Source organism: Chelon labrosus (assembly GCF_963514085.1).
Source record: "Chelon labrosus genome assembly, chromosome: 7".
Lineage (NCBI taxonomy): Eukaryota > Metazoa > Chordata > Actinopteri > Mugiliformes > Mugilidae > Chelon > Chelon labrosus.
The window spans coordinates 25,720,748-25,747,561 of NC_140343.1; the positions used below are offsets into that span (position 1 = coordinate 25,720,748).

General features: G+C 39.9%; 1 protein-coding gene across 2 annotated transcripts; it reads left to right on the top strand.

Moving 5' to 3' along the window:
* The first annotated feature begins 13 nt into the window (after window positions 1-13).
* On the top strand, window positions 14-25,096 carry kdm4aa (lysine (K)-specific demethylase 4A-a). Of its 2 annotated transcripts, none has more exons than XM_084548453.1 (22): window positions 14-233; window positions 1,259-1,408; window positions 2,724-2,899; window positions 2,996-3,110; window positions 3,233-3,426; window positions 4,687-4,736; window positions 4,961-5,064; window positions 5,204-5,341; window positions 8,476-8,708; window positions 10,592-10,755; window positions 11,839-12,242; window positions 13,037-13,136; window positions 13,229-13,413; window positions 14,781-14,985; window positions 15,326-15,402; window positions 15,982-16,037; window positions 16,404-16,512; window positions 17,108-17,296; window positions 17,453-17,623; window positions 17,980-18,099; window positions 18,915-19,007; window positions 19,151-25,096. In XM_084548453.1, exons 2-22 carry the CDS (start codon window positions 1,271-1,273, stop codon window positions 19,289-19,291), a joined length of 3,162 nt encoding a protein of 1,053 aa, XP_084404579.1. In that variant the 5' UTR covers window positions 14-233; window positions 1,259-1,270; the 3' UTR covers window positions 19,292-25,096. The 2 variants fall into 2 exon arrangements, with proteins under 2 accessions (XP_084404579.1, XP_084404580.1); XM_084548454.1 differs by having other exon boundaries at window positions 14-229.
* The last annotated feature ends 1,718 nt before the right edge of the window (window positions 25,097-26,814 follow it).

Below are 26,814 nucleotides of genomic sequence, written 5' to 3' on the forward strand. Positions count from 1 at the left end.
TGAGCTACCTGTAAATACAACAGATGAGGCATGCTTGGAAAACAGGGCGTTGTGATTGGTCGGGGGACTACGGAAGCCCCACCCCCTTAAGCCCCATGTAAACAAACACACACTGGGCATGCGTCACTGGAATAATGGAGGACTGTCTTTTCTACCCGGACTGAAGATGTCTGTATTTCTACTCTGTTGCCTGTGAGCTGGGAAAAAAACAACTCCTCTACATTTCAGCGTGCGTAAGTTAATGTCTATCACTTTATAAATAGTTCACTAGAAGGAAAGCAGGAGTAACTCCAAGTTTGTGCACAAGAAACTGACGGTCAGCAACAAGCCATGTTTGCTAGTTGGCTAGCTGAGAGCTGAGGCAGCTGTCAGATCTCTGGAGTCCGCCACACACTTTTGCCACGATTGTTTCTGCAATAAAATCACTGTCAGGTTTGACAGTGCAACTTGCATTGTCTGTACACGTTGTTTATTTGCTGTTTACTCTTAAGCAAAAGAGTGCATTTTATTTTTTGTTGACGACACTTAATTCCTGAGATGCAGAACGAGCTATCTTGCAGTTAGCATGCTAGCTAGCGGACTAGCTTAACATTTTTCCGAGGAGCAGCGCTGTCAGTGGGCCACGGTGCGTGAGCGACGTGGTGCTCAGCCAATCACACGCCGAGGATCAGAATGAATCGGGATTTCGTCCAATCACAGCGGACTCCCGAGCCGTAAGGGCTTTGGTAGTGAAGTCCGTAAAGCCAAAATACAGAGTATGTTGTCCGTTAGCTAAAAGTTGAAGATCTTTTCGATTGGAAGAGCGCAGCACGTTTTTACTAGCAAACTAGTCAGTAGGTGATTTGGATGACTGTTTCTGTTCATTAGATTATGCTCTAGTCCTCGTTTTATGTGGTGTGGTATGAAGAAAAACAATCAGATGAGCCTAAACATAGTGGGGATTGTCTGGACTGAGAATAAGTTTTAGAAAAAACGGCTCTTCTGTTTTTTGTTTTTTATTGTTTTTTTTTTTTAGTTTGTTTTGTTTTCTTGTTTCACAAATCAGACAAGATTTTAGTTTGATGATTAATACAGTTCCTCTTAACGGTCTGTTAAGTTTGACATATACCAGAGATAAGATCTGATTCCATCAGGGCCACAAGCTGAAAAGAGTAACCGCTTTTAAACTGAACCGCTCTGTCATGCATGCAGCTGTCAAGCACACAAACACAGATGTTAACATGTTGTATCTCGTGTTTTCCACAAATCAAATATAAAGGCTAGTCCCAAGATGACCACAGACACGCCAGCCCAAAGCGTGGGCTCCAGGATAATGACGTTCACTCCTTCCAAAGAAGAGTTTAAGGACTTTGGCCGCTACATTGCCTATATGGAGTCACAAGGAGCACACAGAGCGGGAATGGCAAAAGTAAGTAGTGGAGTAGATGCAGTTTCAGCTGCTTCTGTGTTTTGTTGGGTTATTTAGTGTTTACATTGTGTTACTGTATAGCTTTTATTGCAACAGTTTTTAAAGAACGTTTAAAAACTAAATATAACTCTGTAAGTACCAAATAGTTCAATGAGAACTAACCCATGGTGAGAACCCATCATGGGTTAGTTCTCTAACACTGTCGTGTTTTTGTTCACCTCTGCTGGTTTGGTCTTATTCTAATTCAACACAATGAGCGAAATAAGCTAAAACACAGCCAAGAGTGGCCAGCTACGTTGTCAACAAGTCGCCCTTTAAATGTTTGTCAAGCACCGGTAGACGTTGTTGTCAATGTCGTCCCTTAGTTTTACTTCGGCTGTCAGTTTGAAGCTTCGTATTGAACATGACTTTTAGTTTGTTGCTTTATGGCTGCAAGTGTGATCACAGCATCATATTTGTAAATATTGTCATATTAAAACTGAGTGTAGTTCAACAAGACATAGATCGTAATAATTAGGCAGCGCAGTGACTGACGGGTAGCTTTTGAAACAGTTGTACTTGTTACTAGCTATGTTTATAGGTTTCATCCATATCAATTTGATTAAATTAAAGTACTACCAAACTGTGACTTAAGTAATGTGTTATTAACATTTGAAATCTTAGTTGAGATTAATCGATGGGGCCACAACTTCTTGTCTCGCTGGGCTAAGGTGCATTTCTCTGCTTTCTCTACTTTTGCTGATGCCAGCAGGAGCAGCTCAAAGTGCTGTGTCTTATGGAAACCTTGCATCCATTATTTATGCCACTTCAAGTTATAAAAAAAAAAAAAAAAAAAGAAAAACAAGAAATCTATACTTGGCTGAGCATTTTTTTTTTTAAATAGTTTTGAGTTATTACAGAAGTCTACTTGGCTTATTATATATAAGGACATAAATCTTAGCGCAAACTCAAGTTTTAGCTTTAAGTCATTTCTGGTTTTTATGGTTTGTCGTTGGGACAGTGATATTTTTGTTAATAAAATAGGCCATCATGCCATGCTGCAGGGTTCAATAGTTATTTAATTAGTAATGAATGAATTAGTTCAAAGTGAAACAGGACAACCGGTATGAAAACAGATGGCCAGATGGTGAGCATTACCATCCGCCTTATAGTCAAGGGGGATTTGACAGTAGTAAAAGTGAACCAACGGGAAGAAACTGAGTGAACATTGCCTCTTGTCCTAATGAATGATGACTATTACAAATTCCATCCGGATGCCATACTCACCATTCTACTGCACCATTTTTTTCTCGCCTGTTCTGTTCTTCTCTTGCAGGTTATTCCGCCTAAAGGCTGGAAACCTCGGAAGACATATGATGACATCGACGACCTGGTGATTCCTGCTCCCATTCAGCAGGTGGTGACCGGCCAGTCAGGACTGTTCACACAGTACAACATCCAGAAGAAGCCAATGACTGTCCACGAGTTCCGCAAGACCTCTAACATGGACAAGTCAGTTTATGCACTAACTGCATCTAATTATTACTGTATGTCATGAGCCTCAATATGCTGCTTTTTACTGAATTCTGCTAAACATTTAAACTGTAGGTTTTGCAGTCCCCGATATGTGGATTTTGATGAGCTGGAGAGGAAGTTTTGGAAGAACCTTACATTTAACCCTCCCCTTTACGGGGCTGATGTCAGTGGAACACTTTATGATCAAGTGAGTGATAGTAGATTGGCTCATAACGTTTCAATCTCTGGTCATTTCTTGTTTTTCTCAGTCATTCGTGCCTTAAATGTTCCAGTTTCACCCCGAGCCTCCTGTGAATCCTTCCTTTGCAGGATGTGACTGAATGGAATATCGGGCGTCTCAACACCATCCTGGACACCGTAGAGAATGAGAGCGGCATCAAGATCAAAGGAGTCAACACACCGTACCTCTATTTCGGGATGTGGAAGAGCGCCTTCGCGTGGCACACGGAGGACATGGATCTGTACAGCATCAACTACCTGCATTTTGGAGAGCCAAAGTCCTGGTACAGTTACTGACAAAGCCGTCACACATCGTGATACGCATCGTCACGTGACACATTTTTTTAACTGCTGCACTTTCATTATTACAGCTGCATCTAGTTTGGATAACCTGTGAAAATACAGTGAAAACTGTCAACAGTCCCACTACTACATAGTGATGTGGAGAAATAGTGCTGATTAAAATCATCTCACATGCATTTACTTAGTTATTTTGCACTGAACACTGTTTCTGTTGAATTCAGTTCTATCTACATGGTCATTGATATTATGCAATGTGAAAAAGCATGAATATTGAAATAGACAATTTAAAGAATACCTATACCATAAATGATTAAATGTCCTATGAATTTTACAGTTATATATGAGATTACATTAACACAGCAATAGGAAAAATCATATATATATATAGTGATCAATAAGTACATTTTGTAATATTCAAGATTATAATATAGTCCGGGGCACTTCTGATTCTGACTGAGGATACCTACTTATTTGTTTCAGTGACTTCTCTAAATAATGGGTGTGATCATTCTGTATCTAAAGCAGGTAACCATACCAACAGAGAAGCAGTCAAAGCCTTGTTTCGGATTTATTGCAACACATGAACAGGTTAACATCTGATCCTTCAAAGCCTCATCCTCTCAGCACCACATGATGACCCATTCTCTATTCAACCCACTACACATCGCCCATCATTTGTTCAGTCTCGATACTGACTCCAGTCACACTGTTGAATATAATTTCCAATTATATTTTCCATACACAATGTTAATGGCTTTGAATCTTTAGGGCACAACACAGAGTTTATGGTTTAGCATTAGGGGGTTAGCCAAAGACAAAGGCTTCAATGAAATGTGCGGACAACAAAAAAAAGTTTTACCTAAGGACCATCCTGTTTATTTGAGCAATCAGTGGAGAATCATTAATATCTGATTATCGTCACCTCATCGAGTGTTATTCCTTGATTATCATATTTTCACAATCTATTTGTCTTTCTTATTGATTGACTGTTGCATTTGTGGTCTCCACTTTAAAGCACCTCAATAACTCAGTGTCATAAATAATAATCTCTGTGACGATGAAAACCTTCTATTGTAGTTGAGAGGATCTTCTCTGTGATTGTTGTTATTAAGTATGTATTCTCCACAACAACCCTGAACTCATTCAAAGATTGGTTTGTTTAGAAGAATCAGTCTTAGCTTTGCTGCCGATATCACAATCATCGTCATATTTGATTTATCCGTACCTTTGTTTCTCCTCAGGTATGTTGTCCCACCAGAGCATGGAAAAAGACTAGAGCGGCTTGCCAAGGGTATGTGATGGGGCCTTGCATGTGTGACTTAAATCATCTGATCATTCACAGTTTGTTTACTCCAATCGTAACCATTTCGTGCCTCAAGTAACTTCAGCTTGTTGTTGTTATTATTGGTTTGTCTTCAGTAAGTCTTTATTTTATGACAACAGTACTTCTGATCACATGTCCTATGTCATAGTCACACTGAAAATAGATCAACTAAAACAAGCAATGCTTTTCAGGATTTTTTCCAGGGAATGCCCAGAGCTGTGAAGCCTTCTTGCGGCACAAGATGACTTTAATTTCTCCATCAATCCTGAAAAAATATGGCATACCATTTGAGAAGGTAATTATTTTCATTTATTTCGTTTTGACTTACTGAGATTTGAATAATAATAATAATAATAAAAAAGAAAAAAACTTCAATCGACTTTCAATCTTATGTGTTCAATCCCATGTGTTCTCTTACAACCCTGTGTGTTCAGGTCACTCAGGAGGCTGGGCAGTTCATTGTGACGTTCCCATTTGGCTATCATGCTGGTTTCAACCATGGCTTCAACTGTGCCGAGTCCACCAACTTTGCCACCCAGCGATGGATCGATTATGGCAAACAGGCAACACTGGTACATAAAAACATTGCTTGAACAGCAGTGAATACGTACAGTGGGTAAATTAAGTATTGAACTGGTCACCATTTTTCTCAGTAAATAGATTTCTAAAGGTGCTACTGACATGAAATTTTCACCAGGTGTCGGTAACAACCCATGCAACCCGCACATGCAAATAAATCAAACTTTAGATGTCCACAAATTAAGTTATATGTTAAAAAAAATGGAATGACACAGGGAAAAAGTATTGAACACACGAAGAAATGGAGCGGCACGGAAAGCCAAGACACCAGCTGAAATCTATCAGTAACTAGAAAGCAATCCTGCCCCTTGTCGGTGCAAATTAATATCATCTGGTTCCGTTTCAGCTGATGGCCTAGAAAAAGATGTCTCATTGCCAAGATGGGTAAAACCAAAGAGCTCTCTCAAGGCCTTCGCAACCTTATTGTTGCAAAACATTCTGATGGCATTGGTTACAGAAGGATTTCTAAACTTCTGAATGTTCCAGTGAGCACTGTTGGGGCCATAATCTGGAAGTGGAGGCAACATCATTTCACCATAAACCGGCCACGGCCAGGTGCTCCTCGCAAGATTATCAGAAGAGTTGTCCAAGAGCCAAGGACCATTTGTGGAGAGCTTCAGAAAGACTTGGAATTAGCAGGTGCAATTGTTTCAAAGAAAACAATAAGTACTGCACTCAACAGCCATGTCCTGTATGCACGCTCACCACGCAAGACTCCATTGCTGAAGAAAAAACATGTTGAAGCTCCTTTAAAGTTTGCTGGACAACATTTAGACAAGCCTGTGAAATACTGGGAGAACATAGTCTGGTCAGATGAGACCAAAATTGACCTTTGGATGCCATAATATACACCATGTTTGTAGGTCAAATGGCACTGCACATCACCCCAAAAACACCACGCCCACAGTGAAGTTTGAAGGTGGGAACATGCAGATCAGGTGTGGGGCTGTTTTTCAGCATACGGCACTCGCAAACTTCATGTAATTGAAGGAAGGATGAGTGAAAAAGTGTCAGTCACCTGACTTGGAACATCTTGACATCTGGTGAAAACTTCATGTCAGCACCACCTTTAGAAATCTATTTACTGAGAAAAGCAGTATTAGACTCACATTCTGACTAGAATTGAGTATGGCTACGTCAGGCTATTAATAAACATAGCTCTAAGGGAAGTAAATTATATGAGTCCAGGATGACAACTAGACAAACTTCTCAAAAGTTATTGTGTCATTGCTTTCCTGTGATAAGTCACTACGTTTCACTTCCTTTTCACGTCTCTGCAGTGGCAGCAGTCGTGGTTAGAGCATCATGTTAGTGCTGGGCAGTATGACCAAAAATTTATATCACGGTATTTTTCAAAATTATATCGGTTTCACGGTATTTGACGGTATTTTTTTTTTCAAGCACGACTGGGTGTTAACCTTATTTTCTAATAATTTAGAGAATAATTACTGCAGTAAATTGGCTTGGAATGACATATTTTACTGTCATGAGGAGTGAATATTATAGAAAAACATTAATGTCCACACTAGTATTAATGAAGTGAAGGAATCAAAATGCAGTGGTCCCCCTAGCAAACACGTCTTTGAGTGACAACACGTGCTTTCTCCCGCAGTGCTACCTTTACCTGCAGACGTGGATGACGCAGATCGTAGTTTCGTACATTCCTGATATTCCAGGACATGCTTGCGGCTGAGGTGGTGAAGTAAATTGCTCGTGTTGCCGCCTGCGGCTACAACTTTAGCCCGACAACGTTTGCAGAATATTGTTTTTTGATCTACGTCGGATTTTTTAAAGCCGAAGAACTTCCAAACAACAGACACGGCTCCTCTTTTCGGTACAAGTTCTTCTGTTTCATTTACTCGTTCTGTAACTTCAGTTTCAGAACCGTGTTGATCCATTTTGTTCACCTCTCGACACAGGCTGTGCTCTCATATGCTGCTTGTTTGGTGTAACTGCAAAACAGCCCCCTCTCAAACAATGTCCGGCGGCGCGACGTTCCGCCGCTCTGCGTTCCCAACGTTTTGTGCGCTACTCACCGGTATTGGGGTATATGAAAAATTCATATCATAAAAAAAAAAAAAACACCGGTATTCGGTATGAACCAGTATACCGCCCAGCACTACATCATGTTTTCAGATTAAAATAGGACCATAAGTATGTACAGTAGAAGCCATCTTCAGTCCCCGTCCTCAGGCAGTTGCCAGCAGGTTTCCAGCTACTTCCCAGGCAGTGAGTTTCCAGCAACACTCAATTCTCTTGGGACGTTTACAGATTTCCCTGTCAAGATGCCCTTTCATTCAATTGCAGGGTGTCACCAAGAGATGGCGCTTCCTTCACAAAGGCTCCAATAGTCCTGTCATAATAATAATAACCACAACTGATTATGATTAGCTGTGTTATAGAGTTGCGCAAAATATAACTCCCGTTAAATTAGCATGACGCAACAAATGAAGCCTACATTCAAATTCTAATGATTTATGTAGGAATGTGGAAAAGGTGCTATGTTTTAGATATTATGTTTTTAACAGTGTTATCACTGTTACTCTCAAATAATGCCTATTCATCTATATGAACAAGTTAAATGCTGTAGGCCGATAGTCATGTCATTCTTGGTGATAATTATTTTACCTTTATGGAGATTTAAAAGGTGTGGGACCGTCTGTGGGCCTGTGGAGGCTGGTAGGAGTGTTATAGGAGCGATTTGCCCGTTTGCTGTGAACAAAATGTACAGTGTCATGCAAATTACATGTTTGGGCTCTAAGCTGTCCAGTTACAGTGGGACAGAGAGTCTCCTATCTGTCTTGTATGCTGTAATTAATTGTGAATGGCTGACTCTACAGACCTTCACATCACATGTGCACTTCAAGTAAACTAAAAAGTTTTAAAATCAGCTGTTTTCTGAGTTGGAGGACGCTTATAAACTACATGAAACGCTGCCTTTGATACATTTTGTATTCCTTCCTAGTACATTCGGCACATATAAAACATAAATACTTTTATTCAAATTCCTAGAAACTTGATAGAGTAGTGCCTCTTTGATGCGAAAAACTTTGGACTCCTCATCTAGGATGCTAAGTCACGGCCTTGCAAACAAAGACAATAATGTTGATCTGTGTTTTCCTCCCAGTGTTCATGCCGTCAGGACATGGTGAAGATCTCCATGGATGTATTTGTACGCAAGTTTCAGCCCGACCGTTACAAGCTGTGGAAAGCAGGGAAAGACAACTCTGCCATTGACCACTCAAAACCCACACCAGAGGCTGCAGAATTTCTAACAGAAAACAAGATCGAGCCTTCAGAAGAGAATCCCAGTGAAGCTGGAGCTGAGGAGCCCACTTCTCCCATCCAGGAAAATAAAAGGTCTGGATTTACATTCACTGTTAACACATCACTGGTTATTTCACTATGGATGTGAATGAATGGCCATGTTAATGATCAATTAATAGTTGAATACTTGTAAAATACTACAGAAAATATTTAAATAAGCATCTAGTAAAATAAATGCCTTCATTCTCCAGGTGGTGGATGTAATTATGCTGATTGTTGTTTTATTCAGCATTGAGATTCATAGTTGGGGACTTCGGTACTATGTTCAGTCTGCTGTTAGTTTCAAGTTGTTTTCAATACGGAACTGGTTCTAAACCAAACAAGTTTTGGTTGAATATTCAACAGTTTGCTACCTGTCTCTCTGGATTTAAATTTGGTTTAAAACTTTTTAACATTCTTCGTATCACAGCTAAGCTGATAATGGCACTCTCAGTCACCAGTAGGAGAGCTGCGCTGATAAAAGCTATTTGGTCTGTGACAAAGGTGATTTACAGTTCCAAGAAAAAGTATGTGAACCCTTTGGGATAACTTGGATTTCTGCATACTTTGGTCGTAAAATGTATTCTGATCTTCATGAGTCATAATAGACAAAGTCTGCTTAAACTAGTACCACACAAAAAATAACTTTTCATGTTTTTATCGAACACAACATGTAAACAACATGGTGCAGGGTGGAAAAAGTATGTGAACCCGTAGGCTAATGACTTCTCCAAGAGCTAATTGGACCCAGGAGTCGGCCAACCTGGAGTCCAATCAATGTGATGAGATTGGAGGTGTTGGTTAAAGCTGCTGTGCCATATAAAAACACACACCAGTTTTGAGTTTGCTGTTCTCAAGAAACATTGCCTGATGTGAACCATGCTCAGAAGAGCATGGTTCAGAAGAGCTACGATCAAGAATTGTTGACTTGCATGAAGCTGGAATGGGTAACAAAAGTATCTCTAAAAGTCTTGACGTTCATGTGTTCACGGTAAAGCAGATTGGAGAAAGTTCAGCACTGTTGCTACTCTCCCTAGGCGTGGGCGACCTGTAAAGATGACTGCAAGAGCACAGCGCAATGCTCAATGAGGTGAAGAAGAAATCTACAATAAGTAAAATATTTAACTAGAATGGAGTTCATGGGAGGACACCATGCAGGAAGCTTCTGCTGTCCAAAAAAAAAATAATAAAAAAAAAATTGCTGCACATTTGAAGTTTGCAAAAGAGCATTTGGCAAAATATTCTGTGGACAGATGAAACCAAAATTGAGTTGTTTGTATGGAACACACAACGCTATGTGTGGAGAAAAAAGTACACCAACATCAAAACCACATCCCAGCTGTGAAATATGGTGGAGAGGGAATCATGGTCTGGGGCTGCCTGGGCGGATTGCTGTCATCGACCGAAAAATTAATTCCCAAGTTTATCAAGACACTTTGCAGGAAAACTTAAGACCATCTGTCCGCCAAATGAAGCTCAACGGAGGATGGGTGATGCAACAGGACAATGACCCAAAGCTTAGAAGTAAATCAACGTCCACGTTTATACGTCCAAAATTCCTCCTGACTGTTCCTCCTGACCTGATCTGTAACTACAGGAAATGTTTGGTTGAAGTTGCTGCTGCCAAAGGAGGGTCAACCTAATCCAAAGGTTCACATACTTTTTCCACCCTGCACTGTGAATGTTTACATGTTTTGTTCAACAAAAACATGAAAACATATAATTTTTTGTTAGTTTAAGCAGACGGTGTTTGTCTATTGTTGTGACTTAGATGAAGATCAGAACACATTTTATGACCAATTTATGCAGAATTCCAAGTAATCCCAAAGGGTTCACATAATTTTTGTTGCCACTGTGGAAGAGCCTGTGAAGATTTCCTGATTTGCTCTTATGAATGCTAAACACCTATGTTTTCACAAATGTCTTCCATGCATTAGTCCAAAGCCTCAGACCGGGACAAAGCGTCCGCTTGAAGCTGTTGAACCCTCTGAAGAAGTCAAACCTGTGCTCACAGTGAAGGATATTGAGGAGATGGAGCCAAAGAAGGCCAAGCTGACACCTAAGGAGTCTCCAACTAAAGTCGCTGGCAAGCCTGATAAAGGTACCACGTAGTTCATAGAGGACTTTTTTATTTTTATTTTTTTATTTTTTTATTTATTTTTTTTATTGTTTGGGGATAAGGTTGAGAGCCTCTCTTTCTGTTATATTATAGACCTCTCTTGAGCTGCTTAGCGTTTCACTTAAATAGCAAATTCCTTGAAGAAAAACATGTTCTTCAGGAAATATTCTGACCCTTTCTCTTTTTAACATTTTCTTTTAAATTAATAACATTTTTAAATAAATTACAAATTTTCCAAATATATTAGAAATGAGATGAAATCCATTGTAGTAGCTCTCGTGTGTACCACTCCAAACTGTTGTCAGATGGAGCCTCTTTGCTTTTATAATCTGTGAGATGTGCTTAAAGCTTGATTTGAATCTAACTTAGAAAAGGACTTGCAGTTGGGTTATATAAGATGCCACATTCCACAATTAATTGGATGACAAAACGAACCCATGAACACTACTCTCTGTGGACCACAATGACAAAACATAGATCAAGGCAAGGATACAGAACAATTTGTTCTATTTGATTCCACGTCGACTCTAGACAATGCTTGTGATTCCATTTTCATCAAGCTGCTCGAAGCGAATTAAGCACAATGTCAGACAGGATGTGAGAATATCATAGATAACTGATCAAATTTCAGTATCTTACAGGAAGAATTGTGTAGGTCCTCTTAGTTACAACAGAGGAAACTGCAAAGTACTGAATACTTTCATAATTTCATGAGAGACTTAATCGAACAAACATCACTACACAAGCCAAATAACAGGGCTTTGGAAAGTTTTAACACTCATTTTCAAAGCATTAAATGATGAAGTGTAATATGATCTGTTTTATGTTAATATTGAAAAACTGTGTGATTACATAGTGCCCAAATTGTGCTTGTGTAAAAGTAATTGCAGAAGACAAGTATGATGTTGGGAAGTTTAACTTTGTCAGAATTTGTTCTGAATGGCATTTGTAGCTGCTTGACAGAGTGTAACAACCCAGAGAAGGCAGCATACTGAACCAGTGTACTGTAATGTCGTGAGAGAAACTTGTTGTGCCAGTTGTTGCAGTAACATATCCCTCTTTCAGACACAGTGAAAGTCAAGCTGGAGTCTAAGGAGAAGGATACCAAGCCTCAGTCTAAATCGCAGTCCAAAGCCAGCAGCAAGAAAACTTCAAACAGACGATGCCCCTCAAAAAAAGAGAAGAACGGCGTGCCACCTGCAGACATCTGTCACCCCGAGCCTGTCGAGAGCCAGGTGGTGGCTCCGAGCTCCGAGGAGGTGCGGGCTAGTGAGGAGCCCAAGTTGGGCAGCAGCTGCAACCCGGCACACAAACTTTTTCAGAGGACGCTGAGCCCTGCAGACGTACTGCACGTCCACAGCTACGCCAAAGGAGACTATGGAGATGGCGATGTCTTGCCTAAGGAGGAGAGGAAGAGTGAGGGTAGTGACAGCGAGGTGGAAAAAGACAACAGACATGTTAGCCATGCAGTGAGTGGACATGGCTGTTACATACACTTAATACTGTTCATAATAGTGTAATAGTGTTTTTTTCCAATCTGTTGTATGTAGAAGTCACTGCCTTTACCTAGCCTTTGACATTGCATTGGATTTAAGGATGTCAGGAGTTCACATTCATGGAAAATATTATGTTGCATTTTTAAGGAAGCAACTCTTAGCTCATGACAAAATATCTTCGAAGTTCCTCTTCTGGCACTTATTAAATCCTAAAAACTTAGCAGTAGTCATCCTACATATTAGACCTTTTTTCTATGAACATATTCCCTCCCCCAAGCCTTAAAACTGTTATAATGTAACATTGCACCTCATTTAGCGTGGACATATCTATGAAAACGCATATTAGTCCACATTTTTCTAAGGAGAAGAATGTTATTATACAGTCAACACCATAAAACATCTCAGAATAAAAGCATCTACTTCATCTAACTATGTCCCACCTTACAAGTTGACAGGATTGGCTACTTAGGCATGTGTTGTATGAATCATTGTGTTTCTCAATCCATCCCATTAATACACTTTGGATTCATCATAGAAGTCCTGAATTTTGCTCACAATTTGTCTTTATTCATATAAAAAAAAACATCACATGGAAATGTTTGGATTTCCATTAGAGGAGTTTGCATTCAGACACTACACTCTACTACTGTGATAAACTACCTATGTGGTGCATGTGTTAGCTCTGCAAGCATGCATAAATCTAAAGTTACCTGTTTGTTTGTTTTTGGAGAAAAAAAACTGTGCTGACAATAGGTGTTTTTCCCCAGCATGTGCTAGAAATGGTGGCTGGAGATGGAGAGCTGGAGAGTGATCTAGGGCAGCTGCCAGGCCACCACCCACTTATAAAGGATGGCATGAGTGATGAAGGTCTGCCGTAACAATAAAACTTTCTCTAGTGTCATCCCTCGGTTGTTATTTGATCTGAATATGTGTGTTTTTCTTTGCTCTTTGTTCCTCAGAGGCCCCAGAGGAGGCCCTACCAGTAGAGGAGGGTGGTCTGGAAGGAGAGAGCTGGGCTAAGCCCCTGGCCCACCTGTGGCAGAGCAGACCTCCCAACCTGAAGAGGGAGAGGGAGTACAATCAGCGTATGGGCTCCAAACCTCCATACTGCTGCATCTGCATGCTCTTCCACACACACCAGCAGGTAATCCACACCAGGCCGTGTTACCAGTCATCTGGTGTTTGTGTGTGCCTGTGTCAGGCTGCATCCTGCTGGGGATGGCTGCTGCCATCAGGGAGTGTCATTGCTATGGGGTGGGGGTGACTGGTCTGGTCTAGGTGGGTGCTATATGTCTAAGTAAAAGCGACATGAATGCCAGGTCCAAAAGTTTCTCAGCAGAACATTGAATTGTTATAAGATAGTCAATGTTATTTACTTGTCCTGTCAGTGGTCATAATATTGTGGCTTATTGGTGTATGAACTACTACATACAAACTTAGCTGGGCTAATACTACAAGAGTTTCTAAATCCCGGCCTATTTAGAATTGAACGTACCACCTCATGCGATTTCATGGAGAGACAAAAACAGAAGCTGCAGTGTAACAGACATTTTTATTACTGAAACTGTTGCATGAGCATATAAAACACATAAATGGCCTGTCATCTTATGGAGAATGATGATTCATATTAGAGATGTAACGATATGAAAATTTCATATCACGGTTATTGTGACCAAAATAATCACGGTTATCAATATTATCACGGTATTGTTAGATGTGTTCAAAATGTTCAAAAAGTACTGAACACACACTGAAATCTTTTAACCAAGTTTTATTTTAAAAAAAAGAATACTTTTCTTTACATTCACTGCTCAAGACTAGATCTAGTCTTACAGATTCAAGAACTGGTACAGAAAAGAAAACTCACTGTTTTATGTACCTTAAGTTGAAATCAAATGTGCATATGAAAGCAACACTACCATTTTAAACAAAGTAATGTGGCAGAAACATTAAAATAATTACATAAATAAATAAAAATAAATGTGAAAAGTGTGCAAGATGGCACCTTGTGGCCATAAGAGGTAACTGCACTACACTCGCTGAAAAGTTGTGGGTGGTGGTCACGGAGATGGCTCATCAAATTGGAAGTGTTACCCCCCTTCGCGGAGATTATTTTTCTGCATTTTCTGCACAAGGGTTGATTGTCTTCAATTATTTTACCGTCAACATCCTTTATAAATCCAAAATATGCCCAGACTTCTGATCGTGTTTTTTTTTACTGGGGGGGAAATTTCTGGAGCGCAGGTGGCTTCAGCCATGTTTTCACAGGACAGACAGTGCAAACTGCGCATGCGCACCCACTTCTGAAAGAGTGCCGTTCAGGTGCTGCTGCTTCTCCAGGAAATGAGCAGTATCACTGTGAGTTTTTCGGTAATCAGTTGTGGTAATCACTCACGGTTTTCACGATAATTAAAATTTGAAACGGTAGTACTAACCATCGGGAATTTTACCGCGGTTTATTATCATACCGGTAATCGTCACATCCCTAATCCATGTTTGTTTCTGTGTCAGTCTGAATGTGCGAACAGTGTAGACAGTCCTGTCATGTTGGCCGGTGGGAGGATGCGGACCAAGCCTCTGATCCCAGAGATGTGTTTCACCACCACCACAGAGGAGGACTCCGAGTGTGAAGAGCAGCCCGTGACACCTCACCTAGAGGAAGATGGAACCAGCCTCCTCATCAGCTGCTCTCAGTGCAGTGTCCGGGTTCACACCGGTCAGTACACACACTAGAACCGAGAACACTGCAAGCATCCTGTGCATTACACATCTTGTGCTTGACATATTAGTGATTTTACAAAAACATTATTGACCTTATGGGACATACCGCTTTCTCAATCTTCATTTCCCCAACTTCCTCAGAAATGTTTTGGTTAAACGAGAGAATTAAACAGCAAAGTTGATGAAAGATCTTTGATTCACACAGCCACTCAAACTGCTTAAACAGTTCCTGAGTCGCAGCGTATGCTAACAGAGTCATACTGACATGACTGTGAGTCTTTCAGCCATTCCATGAATATGTCAAACTGTTTACTGTTTATGTTTATATATTACAGCCTGTTACGGTGTGGATCCAGCCAGTGTGAGCAAGGAGTGGAAGTGTGCACGCTGTAAGGCCAACGCCATGACTGAGGTCAGTGAACATTCTGTGGGTTTACTTTACAAAGCACATTGCTGTTTAGTTTAAAGACTTTTCGGTTGTTAAGTGACCAGTTTATTTCTGATGATCATCTCTAAAAATTTTAGAAATGAGGATTATTTGTACCTTTTCAAGGATGCCCTTCTCTTGTTATTCACAAATTACATTTCCCAATGTATATTAAAAACGAAGTGAATTTATACTTAATGCAGAAACACTATCTGCTAGGTCAAATCAAGCTCATTGACACAGGTGAAGACCACAGTCAAATTTCGCTCCATTGACTATTTTAAATGTTTGTTTTTTTTACATTAGAGAAAGTATGAGATGAAATAAAACTGTAAAAATGTAAATATGTAGAAGAAGAAGATTATTGGATTATCAGTTTGAAACACACGATTTGTCCAACGTGCCCCTCCTCTGAGTTCACTGTTCTCTAGAGTAGGAAATGGAAGATTAAGGACCTAATCTTACCATAATAAACAAAACAAAAACTATAGCATTTACAACAACGACAGATTCTGCCGTTAGTGTTTGTCTTGACAGTCGAATGACGCCGTGTTCTTTCTGTAGAACTGCTGCCTGTGTTCGCTGAGGGGCGGTGCCTTGCAGAAAGCCAACAACAGCAAGTAAGTTGTTCCTGAGGCCTGTTTGTCGAGATATTTCACCACATGTGCACTCTGATAAGGATATTTATCCTTGAAACATTGAGTTATTCAAACCAGGTTGATGTAAAGTACTCAAATTATAACAATGCTCTCGCTGCTAGGAAAACTGTCAGTCTGTCTTTCTGATCATGGTTATTTCATTAATATTCCATAAATGATATAATACAGTAATCCAAATAAATGCAATATCACACAATAAAAGAATCGGCCACACAGACTGAATATAATGAAAGTCAAATCTGTCCTGACTATGCGTTTTCTAATGACAGTTACAGCAGTAACAAATACAGTATGTCAGCTGTGAACATCATTGTGTGTCTGTTGCAGGTGGGTTCATGTTCTGTGTGCAGTGGCTGTGCTGGAGGCCCGGTTTGTCAATATCACTGAAAGAAGTCCTGTGGATTTGAGTGGAATCCCTCTGCAGAGATTTAAACTGGTGAGTTCACGCTCACGTTTATATATAAGATAACATGCTCGTTTCCATAGAAAGTTGGTATTCAAAATAGGAATTCTGTGTAGATGCGCGCACACACACAGTAGGGGACGGTAGTCTTTCTTTATTCTTATGAGAGCCCCTCATGACCGAAGCCAAATTATTTTTGTGTGTCAAAGAGTTACAGTTTAAGTATTTTTGTTCAGTCATTCTCTCTTCCCTCACAAGGCACTTATAATAGACATACACCTGATCGACCAGGAACATTTTGTCCTGTCAACAATTTATTTAAAATTTAAAATAAAAATATAAAATTAATATGAAAAGCAGAAGTGATCTGCTACTATTAAAAAAAAATAAAAAAAATTGGGTAATTTTAAACTACGGAAGCAATACTTAGACTCCGGTTAAAATGAGAAGCTGCTACCTTACAGGGAAGTAAGATTTGAGATAAGCAAGTCCTTGTATTTTGCCGATTCAGGCCAGGACAGACTCTACTGCATATTTGAGCAAAACAGTGACTGTGTAGTCTGTCTGTGGTTATATTAAATCCACTGCAAGTGCTTTACTAATTCCAGGCTGCTCTGCTTTCTCCTAGAAATGTTACTACTGCAAGAAGCGGATGAAGAAAGCGTCTGGCTGCTGCGTGCAATGCTCTCATGGCCGGTGTCCCACTGCCTACCACCCCACCTGTGCCCAGGCTGCTGGCGTATTGATGCAGCCAGATGAATGGCCCTTTGTGGTCCATGTTACCTGCTGTCGACACAAGGGCCCCACTCAGATTGAGGTAAGGAATCTTTTCTTTAAGGGCTCGAACTAGAGAGGCACTTATTGCACTGTTCTCTGTGCAGCATTGAAAGAAATGCCTGTTACTGTTTCTTTCCCGAATGTCAGAGAATCGGCAGTGCTATAAAAGCGCTAAGTCCTCTGTTTTCTTTGGCAGCGCAATAAAGCGGCCATGCATGAGCTGACCGTGGGACAGAAGGTCATATGCAAGCATAAGAACGGCCGCTACTACCAGTGTGACGTGGTGCAGCTGTCTAAAGAGACGTTCTACGAAGTCAACTTTGACGATGGTTCCTTCAGTGATAACCTCTTCCCTGAAGACATTGTGGTAGGTTTAGCTTGTCATTTAACTCACAGGAAGCAAAAGTTGTTGAAAATACATTAACCCTTACATGCATTCCAATGGTCTTCAGTGGATTATAAGACTCTACACCCTGTCTAAGCATCCCACTTTCTGACTACAGCCTTCAAACCCTATAATGGCTCATTTTAGTTCCCTGCATTTTCATTGACATTTCCCTTCACTGACAGCTCCAAGAGCAGAGGTAACACTCGTGCATGTTCTTTAGCAAATACGAGAAGAGAGAAAGTCTTCAGTGTGTCCCTGTGGATATCAGCACGCATCAAATCTATGCGTTTAGTCTTTTTGGCTTAGACCTCTGCAATCTGTGTTTTGACGGTTAGAACCGAGACTGCGCTCAGCTTGGACCCCCACCCCAGGGTGAAGTGGTGCAGGTGCGATGGACGGATGGCCTGGTGTATGGGGCCAAATTTGTGGCAGCTCATGTCATTCAAATGTACCTGGTAAGATTTTTTCGGTTTTGTTTGTTTGTGTGTTTGTTTGGTGTTACATTAATAAAGTCTGACTTAATGTGTGTAATTAATAGATTACTGCTTTGTAATTACATGATTATTTGCTTGAAGGCAGCACTACTGTGGAATTTAGCCAGATGACTCCTTTGTGTGTAATCTAATTTATTTGTTGCAATTGTTGATAATTCAATGTACAAATTCAAATGTTTATTAAGGAACTTATACAACGATCAGCCACAACATTAAAACCACTGACAGGAGAAGTAAATAACATTGACCATCTTGTGACAATTCAATGTTCTGTTGGGAAACATTTGGACCTGGCATTCATGTGGATGTTACTTAGACATGTACCACCCACCTAGACCAGACCAGGCACCCCCACCCCATAGCAATGACACTCCTTGATGGCAGCAGCCATCCCCAGCAGGATGCAGCCTGACACAGACACACACAAACACCAGATGACTGGTAACACGCCCTGGTGTGGATTACCTGCTGGTAATCTCCAAATTCACTAGATCCCAAACTGATCAAGTATCAGTGAAATGCACTGGAACAAACCTGATCCACAGAGGCCCCTCCCCTCAACCCATAGGACCCAAAGGTCCCCACTGACACATTCTGTTGCCAGACAATAAAGGACACTTCTTAGAAGGCCCATGTCCATCTCTCAACTGTTTTGGACACAATATTAGGCAGGTGGTTTTAAAGCTGTGGCTGATCAGTGTGAATAGGCAACACACTGCTCAGTTTAACTGTGTTTGTGTGCTGATTGTGTGGTATCCTGCATTTCTGGAGTGCAGGTGGAATTTGAGGACGGGTCTCAGCTAACAACCAAGAGAGATGACGTCTACACTCTGGATGAAGAGCTTCCAAAGAGAGTCAAATCCAGACTGGTATGTGCAGCTGTTATTCTTTATTTCAACTGATATGTTCTCTCTGATCATACCTTCATTTAACACAATATTAGTTAGAGCTTTATGTTTGTTAAAGCGATGAAAGACATGTGGCAGTATTTTCATTGTGATTGTCTCTGCAGTCTAAAGCGTCAGACATGAGATTTGATGGGATCTTTGAAGAGAAGGAGATCATCCGGGAGTCAAAGAGACAGAGAGTCATCAACTCACGTTACAGGGGGGACTACATTGAGCCTGTGATTTACAGAGCCATCATGGAGTAGACCTAATCCCCTGTCTGCCCACCCACACACCACCAGCACTGACAGACTGAACTGTGCTCACTGTACCTTAACTTAACAGCTGGCCACAGAGAGTGTAGCTCCAGATGACTTCTTTCAGGACCCCCTTGGGACTGCTCTCTTTTTTACTTCGCATTTATCCGTCTTTGCTAAGTCAAAGAGAACTTTGTTTGCTTTGTTTGACTGTGAGCTAGGAAACAGCAGTATTTTTTTTTTGTCATTTAGACTTTACAACGGGCTGACTTTCAGCTGCAGCACCACATAACAGAAGGAAGCAATATCATAATGGCATTTGTTCAATAAAGTAGCATGTTGACTTAGGGCATCAATAAAAAAAAAAAGACAATGAAGGTGTTTTTATCTTATGAAATTAATTGTTCTGTTCTAAACATTTCAGTGAACTCCACTTGAGTGCTAACTTAAGTTATAGTTGTATTAAGTTAACACTTAAGCCAGGAGGCAACCAGCTTCATTTTATTTCTGTCCTGCTGCAAATTAGTGCCTATGGTATGGAGCGTGGCAAGTGGTGAAGGTAACATTTTGAGTCACCTCAATACTTTGTAAATGTCATTGTTATTATTATTACTATTACTCTTAGAGAGCAACTTGCAGGATGATTTTTTTCTACAGAAAATCCTGGAAATTGTCTTTTTAAAAAGTTAATGATTTCATATCTTTTGAGAAATAAAGTCTAAAATCTAAATGGATCAGTAGGCAGTTTAAGCAGTGCTCTTAATAATTTGTATTCCCAACATGTATCCACAATTTCCAGATGTTGAGATGAGACTAGTGCAGTTCTTTTAAATGCACACAGTCGCCTCACCAACAGCTGCTTGTGGAATTGGCACAAAAGTAAACGGTGGTCACGGATCAATTTGAGATTCACCTCAACTCAAAAAAAAAAAAGCAACTTGTGCACTGTAAGTCTTCTTTTGTAATGTTTTCTAACTTACAAGTTAGTCAGCTCTCTTCCGCTCCACCGTCTCCCTCGTGGTGCCACAGATCACAGTGCTGATTGGTGCAAAATACAACTGATCCGTGCACAATAGTTTTTGTTGTAGTAGTTATCTGTAGTCAAGACTTCAATGAACAATACTACTTATGTCATATCCTGATATTTGATAGAAAACTTTGCAGTACTATAAAGTGATTACGGCATTAGCCATCTTTATCTCACGTCGGTCACATTCCAAGACTCCTGCCCGGTTCTGCACTGGTTCCCCTCACATCACAAATTGACTTCTCACGGATTGCCTTTTTCTCTTAGTCTTTGTCTGCTCTTCATCTGTTTGACGGCTGGCAGGCTCATGATAACAGTTGAAGGCTCTGTTCTTCAGTGGTCACTGTCAAAGCGTGTTTCGACAACAACAAATTTAAATCTTACTGTATATAGACATACTCATTTTCCTACGGAAACCTGAAAGTTGCTCTTAAAATGACACACGGACTAATCAATTGCGGATATGATGTTACAGCAGCAAATCCAAGAATGGATTTAAAATAAAAACAAAACCTGAATTGCAGTTGGGCAGAACAAAAAAAAAGTCGCCACACTCTTAATATTTCCTTGGACCGCCTTTACCTTTCTGCGGCATTGTTTCAGTAAGTTTCTGCAATGTCACAAGATTTATTTCTGTCCAGTGCTGCATTAATTTTTCACCAAGATCTTGTATTGATGCTGGGAGAGTCTGACCACTGCACAAAGCCTTCTCCAGCACATCCCAAAGACTCTCAATAGGGTTAAGGTCTGGACTCTCTGGTGGCCAATCTATGTGTGAAAATGATGTCTCATGCTCCCTGAACCACTCTTTCACAATTTGAGCCCCATGAATGAGGTATATATAAAATGAATGAGAAAAAAAAAAAACAACTATGTAGTAGATATGATGAAAGGTGGAAGGGATTGTTTCAAATGTTCATCACAGCTGTGCTGAAAGAGTGATGAATAATGAGCAGCTTGTCCTCTTGCTCCTTCTCATTGATGGTGACTCTGATGCTGCTCCTTCAGCAGACCACAGGCACCACAGGTATATGGCACTCGCCACCACTGACTGGTAGAAGATCTCCAGCATCTTTTCGCACATTATACTGTTTTCAGAGATCCATCAGAATATGTAGTCTTCTCATCCCATTCTTGTGCACGTTGTCAGTGTTGTCCTCCTTGTCCTCCTTGACCACACGTCCCTGAGAGAATTCTCTTGCAGAACTCCCAGACGTTCTTTGGTTTCTTGGTCTTTCTTGGTCTTTGTGTGACCTGCACCTGTCTCTGTAGCCACCACATGAGTATTCAGGATCAAACAAATGTGTACTACTCTAATATAAACTAGTAAACACACCTACATTTTTTTTTTCAATAACTGAACAAGTCAAGGGTTTACACCTCTTCCTCCTTGCCCTCTGGTTTGTACCCCTGGATTTCTGTTACCAGCTCCAGCGAGAAGCGTTGTTTTGGAACGTGCTAACAACTGGTTGTGTGTGGTCACAGATAAACACCATTGTTCAGACGGTGAGCTGTCAAAACCAGATTGAAGTTTGTATCCATTTGAACTGAGCTGAAAATTAGTTTTTGGAAGCTTGTCCATTGGACTGATGGGACAAATCTGATACTTTCAAATAAGTGCATTTGTAAAATACCTTTGTCAGACTTTTAATTGAGATTTTGTCTTCGCTCAAAGGAACTAATTCCCGTATTGGTCATTATCTTGTAAAAGATATGGGTTTTGGTCAATTTTATAAAGGGGGCTAATAATTGTGACCCGAACTCTGTTCACGTTTATGTACCATTCAGTTTACAATAATATAAAACAGAGAAAAGCTGGATCCAGAAAAACTGCAAATTGACTAGAATATATATATTTTTTTTTTTTGTATCGTTGATCAATCTGTTAATCGACTAATTGTTTAATCCCTAAATGTTAACGCTGACACCTGCCAAGCTCCATACTGTCTAGGTTGTCTATATAGGTGCTGCCATGCTCATGTGATCAGACACAGTTTTATTTTCTAATATGCACTATGTGAACACATGCCATTGCTGCAACGTTATGGAATAAAGCAGGACCCTAACTTTGTATTTTACTCAAGTGGTGCAATGTCTCAAATTATTTTGTATCCAAGTATCCAAAAAACGCTTTGTAGCTCCACTTTGTGATTCTCATGTATTAGAGTAGATTTGGGATACAGGAATTAAATATTAACCATCATTGTTTGAAAAACCCAGAAAGTCGTCTTAATAGGCAGTTGTTCTGACCGTGTTAAACATTTTTTCCAATCTGCCCAAAATATTTTTCATCAGGACAGCTCTTAAGTACTTTAAAACAAACCTGTGAGAAATGGATGTTTACCACTGTGACTCGAATTCGTGCTGGTCTAGGACTTAAGGGCTGTTGTTAGCTTTGACCGTTTGACCGTTGGACCTTGCTGGCCACCAAATGAGAGATCCCGATCGGACACAAGACTATATTTTTACATAATTTCATGGAATAAAGCCAGCAAAAATTGCATCCCGAAGGACATTGCATATCCACTTGAAACCCATGCACGTTGATGATTTGGACCGCAGCCGAAATTTCCCAATAAATCACATTTGAAAATAACAATCACCGTGAAAAATTTGTATTCTTTACAAACCTCTCAATAACACACCTGACTGGAGCATGCATTTTTCTGGGGTTAGGGGATAACTGCTTCTTGAAGCTGTTGCAGGAGATTATTTTAACAGCAAACAAATATGAAACCCACCAAAGCATTTTTTTTCAATAATGCAGCTAATTTCTATATCAATACCAAATAAATACTTCCAATTTTTCAAGGATCTAGCACAATTGTGCCATTTTTGTAAATCTTTTTTTTTTTTTATTCAATGTTGTCCCAGCAGTAGTAGCTGTATAAACACTTACACCTAAACTCATAATCTGAAATTGGAGACAAGAATGGTCTGACCAGATAGTTACTAAAAGAGATTAAAAATGTTGGCACTTGACAACTCTCCGTTCTATTGAGTACAGCAAATTGCATTTTATTTGTGCATATCGGTATTTGAACATGCAGAAGCTCGGTTTGCTGATAAGGAATCTGATGTGATTTTGTTGAACATGGAATTCATTTGTGGCCTTACTAGTATCGTGAATGAAAATCTATTTTCTAGCTTTCAACTGCACTATAAAGATGAAAAAAGAAGAAAAAAAAATACTTGTACTGTTGTACACAAACTGGAGTTTGAGGGTTCCACTTGCAGGGAATATCGCACACCTGGCAATTTACAAGATGTTTTTGAAAGAATCTCCATAACATTTGCAGACATTCACAGCTCCCATATGTGAGTACATACCTTGTATGCTTTTCCCGGCATTCCAGACTACACTGTTGTTTCAAATGGATCTACAAATAAATAAATAAATATATATATGGATGATGTATTTATTTATGGGAGCAGAGCCATTTTATTCACTGACGATGCCTCCTTTTTTTTTTTTTTTTTAACTTGCGCATGTGAACTGAATACAATTTGACATTGATGTTTGTTTTTATTTTTTCTACGGTTTGTGGATGAATTTTAAAGAATCCATTAAGATTTTTAATGTTTGTCTACCCAAGTTTTTTTTAAATTTTTTTTATTCACTCTCCTACTGAGAATTGTGCATTTAAGTCCAGTTTGTGAGAATATTCACATAGGTATGGTGTCGCCATTGATAATTTGTTAAAAATGTTTTGGAATGTGAATTTATACATGTATAAAATGTCATGGTTTCTTCGCCCTTCCCTCTTGGCCAAACCCATTGATTGAGATCACACCTGTCACTTTGGCACAGTGGCCTTCAGCTGTCATCATCGGCCATGTCAAAAGTCTTGCATGCTTCAGTCCTGTGGAGAATTAATTTATTTAATACACAAACTATCAACAGAGTTGTACTATTCTATTTTATTGTGTTGTTTTGTAAAATGTGTAAATGCCATGTAGTCTATTTTAAGATGTTACCTGTCAGCCCAGGACAGGAGTTCTTGTCTCCTCCTGAATAGAAGTAAAGGAACCTCCAGATTGTCATTCAATCATTTTGTAAAATTCATGTCTTTGTTTCAGTAAAGAACTTTTCTTAAGCACTATTTGTCTGTCTTCATTTCACATTCATTATATTCTTATTCATGTTTCTTGATACTTGTTTTCCTTTTGTAAGGTACCCTTTATGAAAGGGTTAATATAAATAGCAAAAAGCAATATTTGGCTTCCCAGCTGCTGTTAAAAACAATTCTTTCTAGTATTTTATGAATGGTTTTAACTTTCTTCTGTTTTGAAAAGTACATCTAAAGCTGTTATTGTAAATGATAAGTGTTTAATAAGTGATTAATACCAAGAGTTCTCTTTAAGTTTTTTAGAAGAATCGCCGTGGACGTCTATCAGTTCTTGCAAGGGATTTTAACAAGATCTCCAAATTATCTGAACTAATAATCTGCAAGCGGTGTATATTTCAAACAACTGCTGATTTGACAGGGACAGGTCGCCTGAGCAGATTTAGCCCAAGAGGATGTAGTTTGTTTCAACAGTAAACCTTCAAGGACGTCGTGACGAGAGCTGCGAGTGTTTACCATCAGAAATAGATCTGACTGATATGTTCTGCATGGGTGGTGTTCCAGGAAGAAGGCTTTGTTGTCCAAAAGGAACATTAAAGCAACACCAACAACACACTCATAGGCCACTTCATCAGGTACACTTGTGAAAAGGAAGGCATTCCAATATAACAGTCCTACACTGAATCTTATCTTCATGAACGTAAGGCTTGTAGTGCTGTTTAATTGTATAGTTTTCTTATTATTTTGACAAGTAAGTGATTGGAAAAGCTTATTTTCCTTGTGGACTTGATTGGATGTATATCTTTTAATCTTTAGGCATCGGTTGCTTGGCCAAATATGTCAACAAAAAAAACCTCAATATTTTCATTCTTCCTAATAATCCTTCCTACTAATTGTCAGTGAAGGTTCTCAGTCATCCAGGTCATGGTATATCCAAAAAAAGGTTAAAAAAAGGCAACTGGAAAAAAACTCTACAAGTCCAGTTGCCTTTTTTGAACCTTTTTTGGATACTTCCTACTAATTGTGGGGAATGAATTAAGATTCTTGTTTGATCAAACTCATGCCGTACAAATTGTTTTAATCAACAGTTAATTTACTGATTTGAAGGTTTGGAGGATGAGTGCGATTGGTGTTATTAAAGTAGCATGTTCTGGTTTTGGGAAATAAGTTGTAAAATGTCTGCGAATGTTCTCAGTCATCCAGGGTTAGGGTTAGGGTATATCGAAAAACGTTAAAGAAAGGCAACTGGACTTACAGAGTTTCTTGAAGACGTTTCCTCCAAGTGGCTTCTTTAGTTCTAAATGTCTGGTGGGGAGTTGGGGTTTAAATAGGAACATCTGTGGGTTACCCATCTCGCTGGAGGAGACTGTTTGTCCTCTTCCTCCCATGAATGGTGCTCTGAAGACCCCTTGTCAGTCAGAGGCTCCAGTCTCAAGGTGTAAATGGGATTAAAACTTCTTGGGGACAGTTGAACTTCTGCTGAACTGTATTGTAGTTTGATAGCAGATTATATCTCTGTCCAGTTCTCCTGTTCAGAAAAGGATTTTTCAACTTCCATTCTTTACTCCTCTTTCAAACGGCCTGTCTTCTTTGGCTAAAATATGGACGTTGTTGTCGAAGGAGCGTCCTTTGTCTTTCAGGTGTAGGAGGACCGCTGAATTTGTGAAGGGTCTTGTTTTGCCCAGTGCACAAGTCTGTACGTTCCTCATTGTAAACTAAACTACCTTGCTCTCTCTTTGGGGTGAACAAGATTCTGCCTCACTGTGTTACCGGATTTGAAATAAACAGGAATAGTGTTTCCTAAGAAGTTCTCCTGAGTTTCTCCGATGACAGTGTCCCTCTTCTTGTCGTTTTCCTCCTCTCTGTTCTTTCTGGGTTATCTTTTTGAGCTTTTGACAAAAGCCCAGTTTGGATATCCACACATCTCCTTACCTACCATTGTAGGTAGAGTCTGAGCTGGGTGCTGTTGGGTTCTGCTGACACCAGTTTGTGTTCCAGATCTAGGTGGAAATCACATAATGAAATGTTGTGTTCAGTATTTAGAAAAACAGACATATAGTGTACACAGAGTAGGCGTTTATTTGTTTTCCTTTAGAAGCATTTTTAACGCTGATAGAGGAACAAAGGCACGAAGTTACTAGAATAGGGGCTGATTTCTTGAAATGGCTGACATGACTTCGCTCGGCGCGTTCCCGCAGAGCTCAGGGCGCACGCACAGCGCCGGTCCCGTCGGTTGGATGATTCGCGTCACTTGCTGAAGAATGCAAGCAAATAAAGTATTATGACTATGCGAATAGTCAGTTTTTTTCCCCTCATATTATTCAAAATACTTAAACATTATACCGCCTTCTTATGTACACATGTCCCGGCGGTGCTGAGATTCTTCTTCTACGCCCACCCCCCTTTTTTTTCTTTTTTTTTTTGTAGAAGCGCCGTTA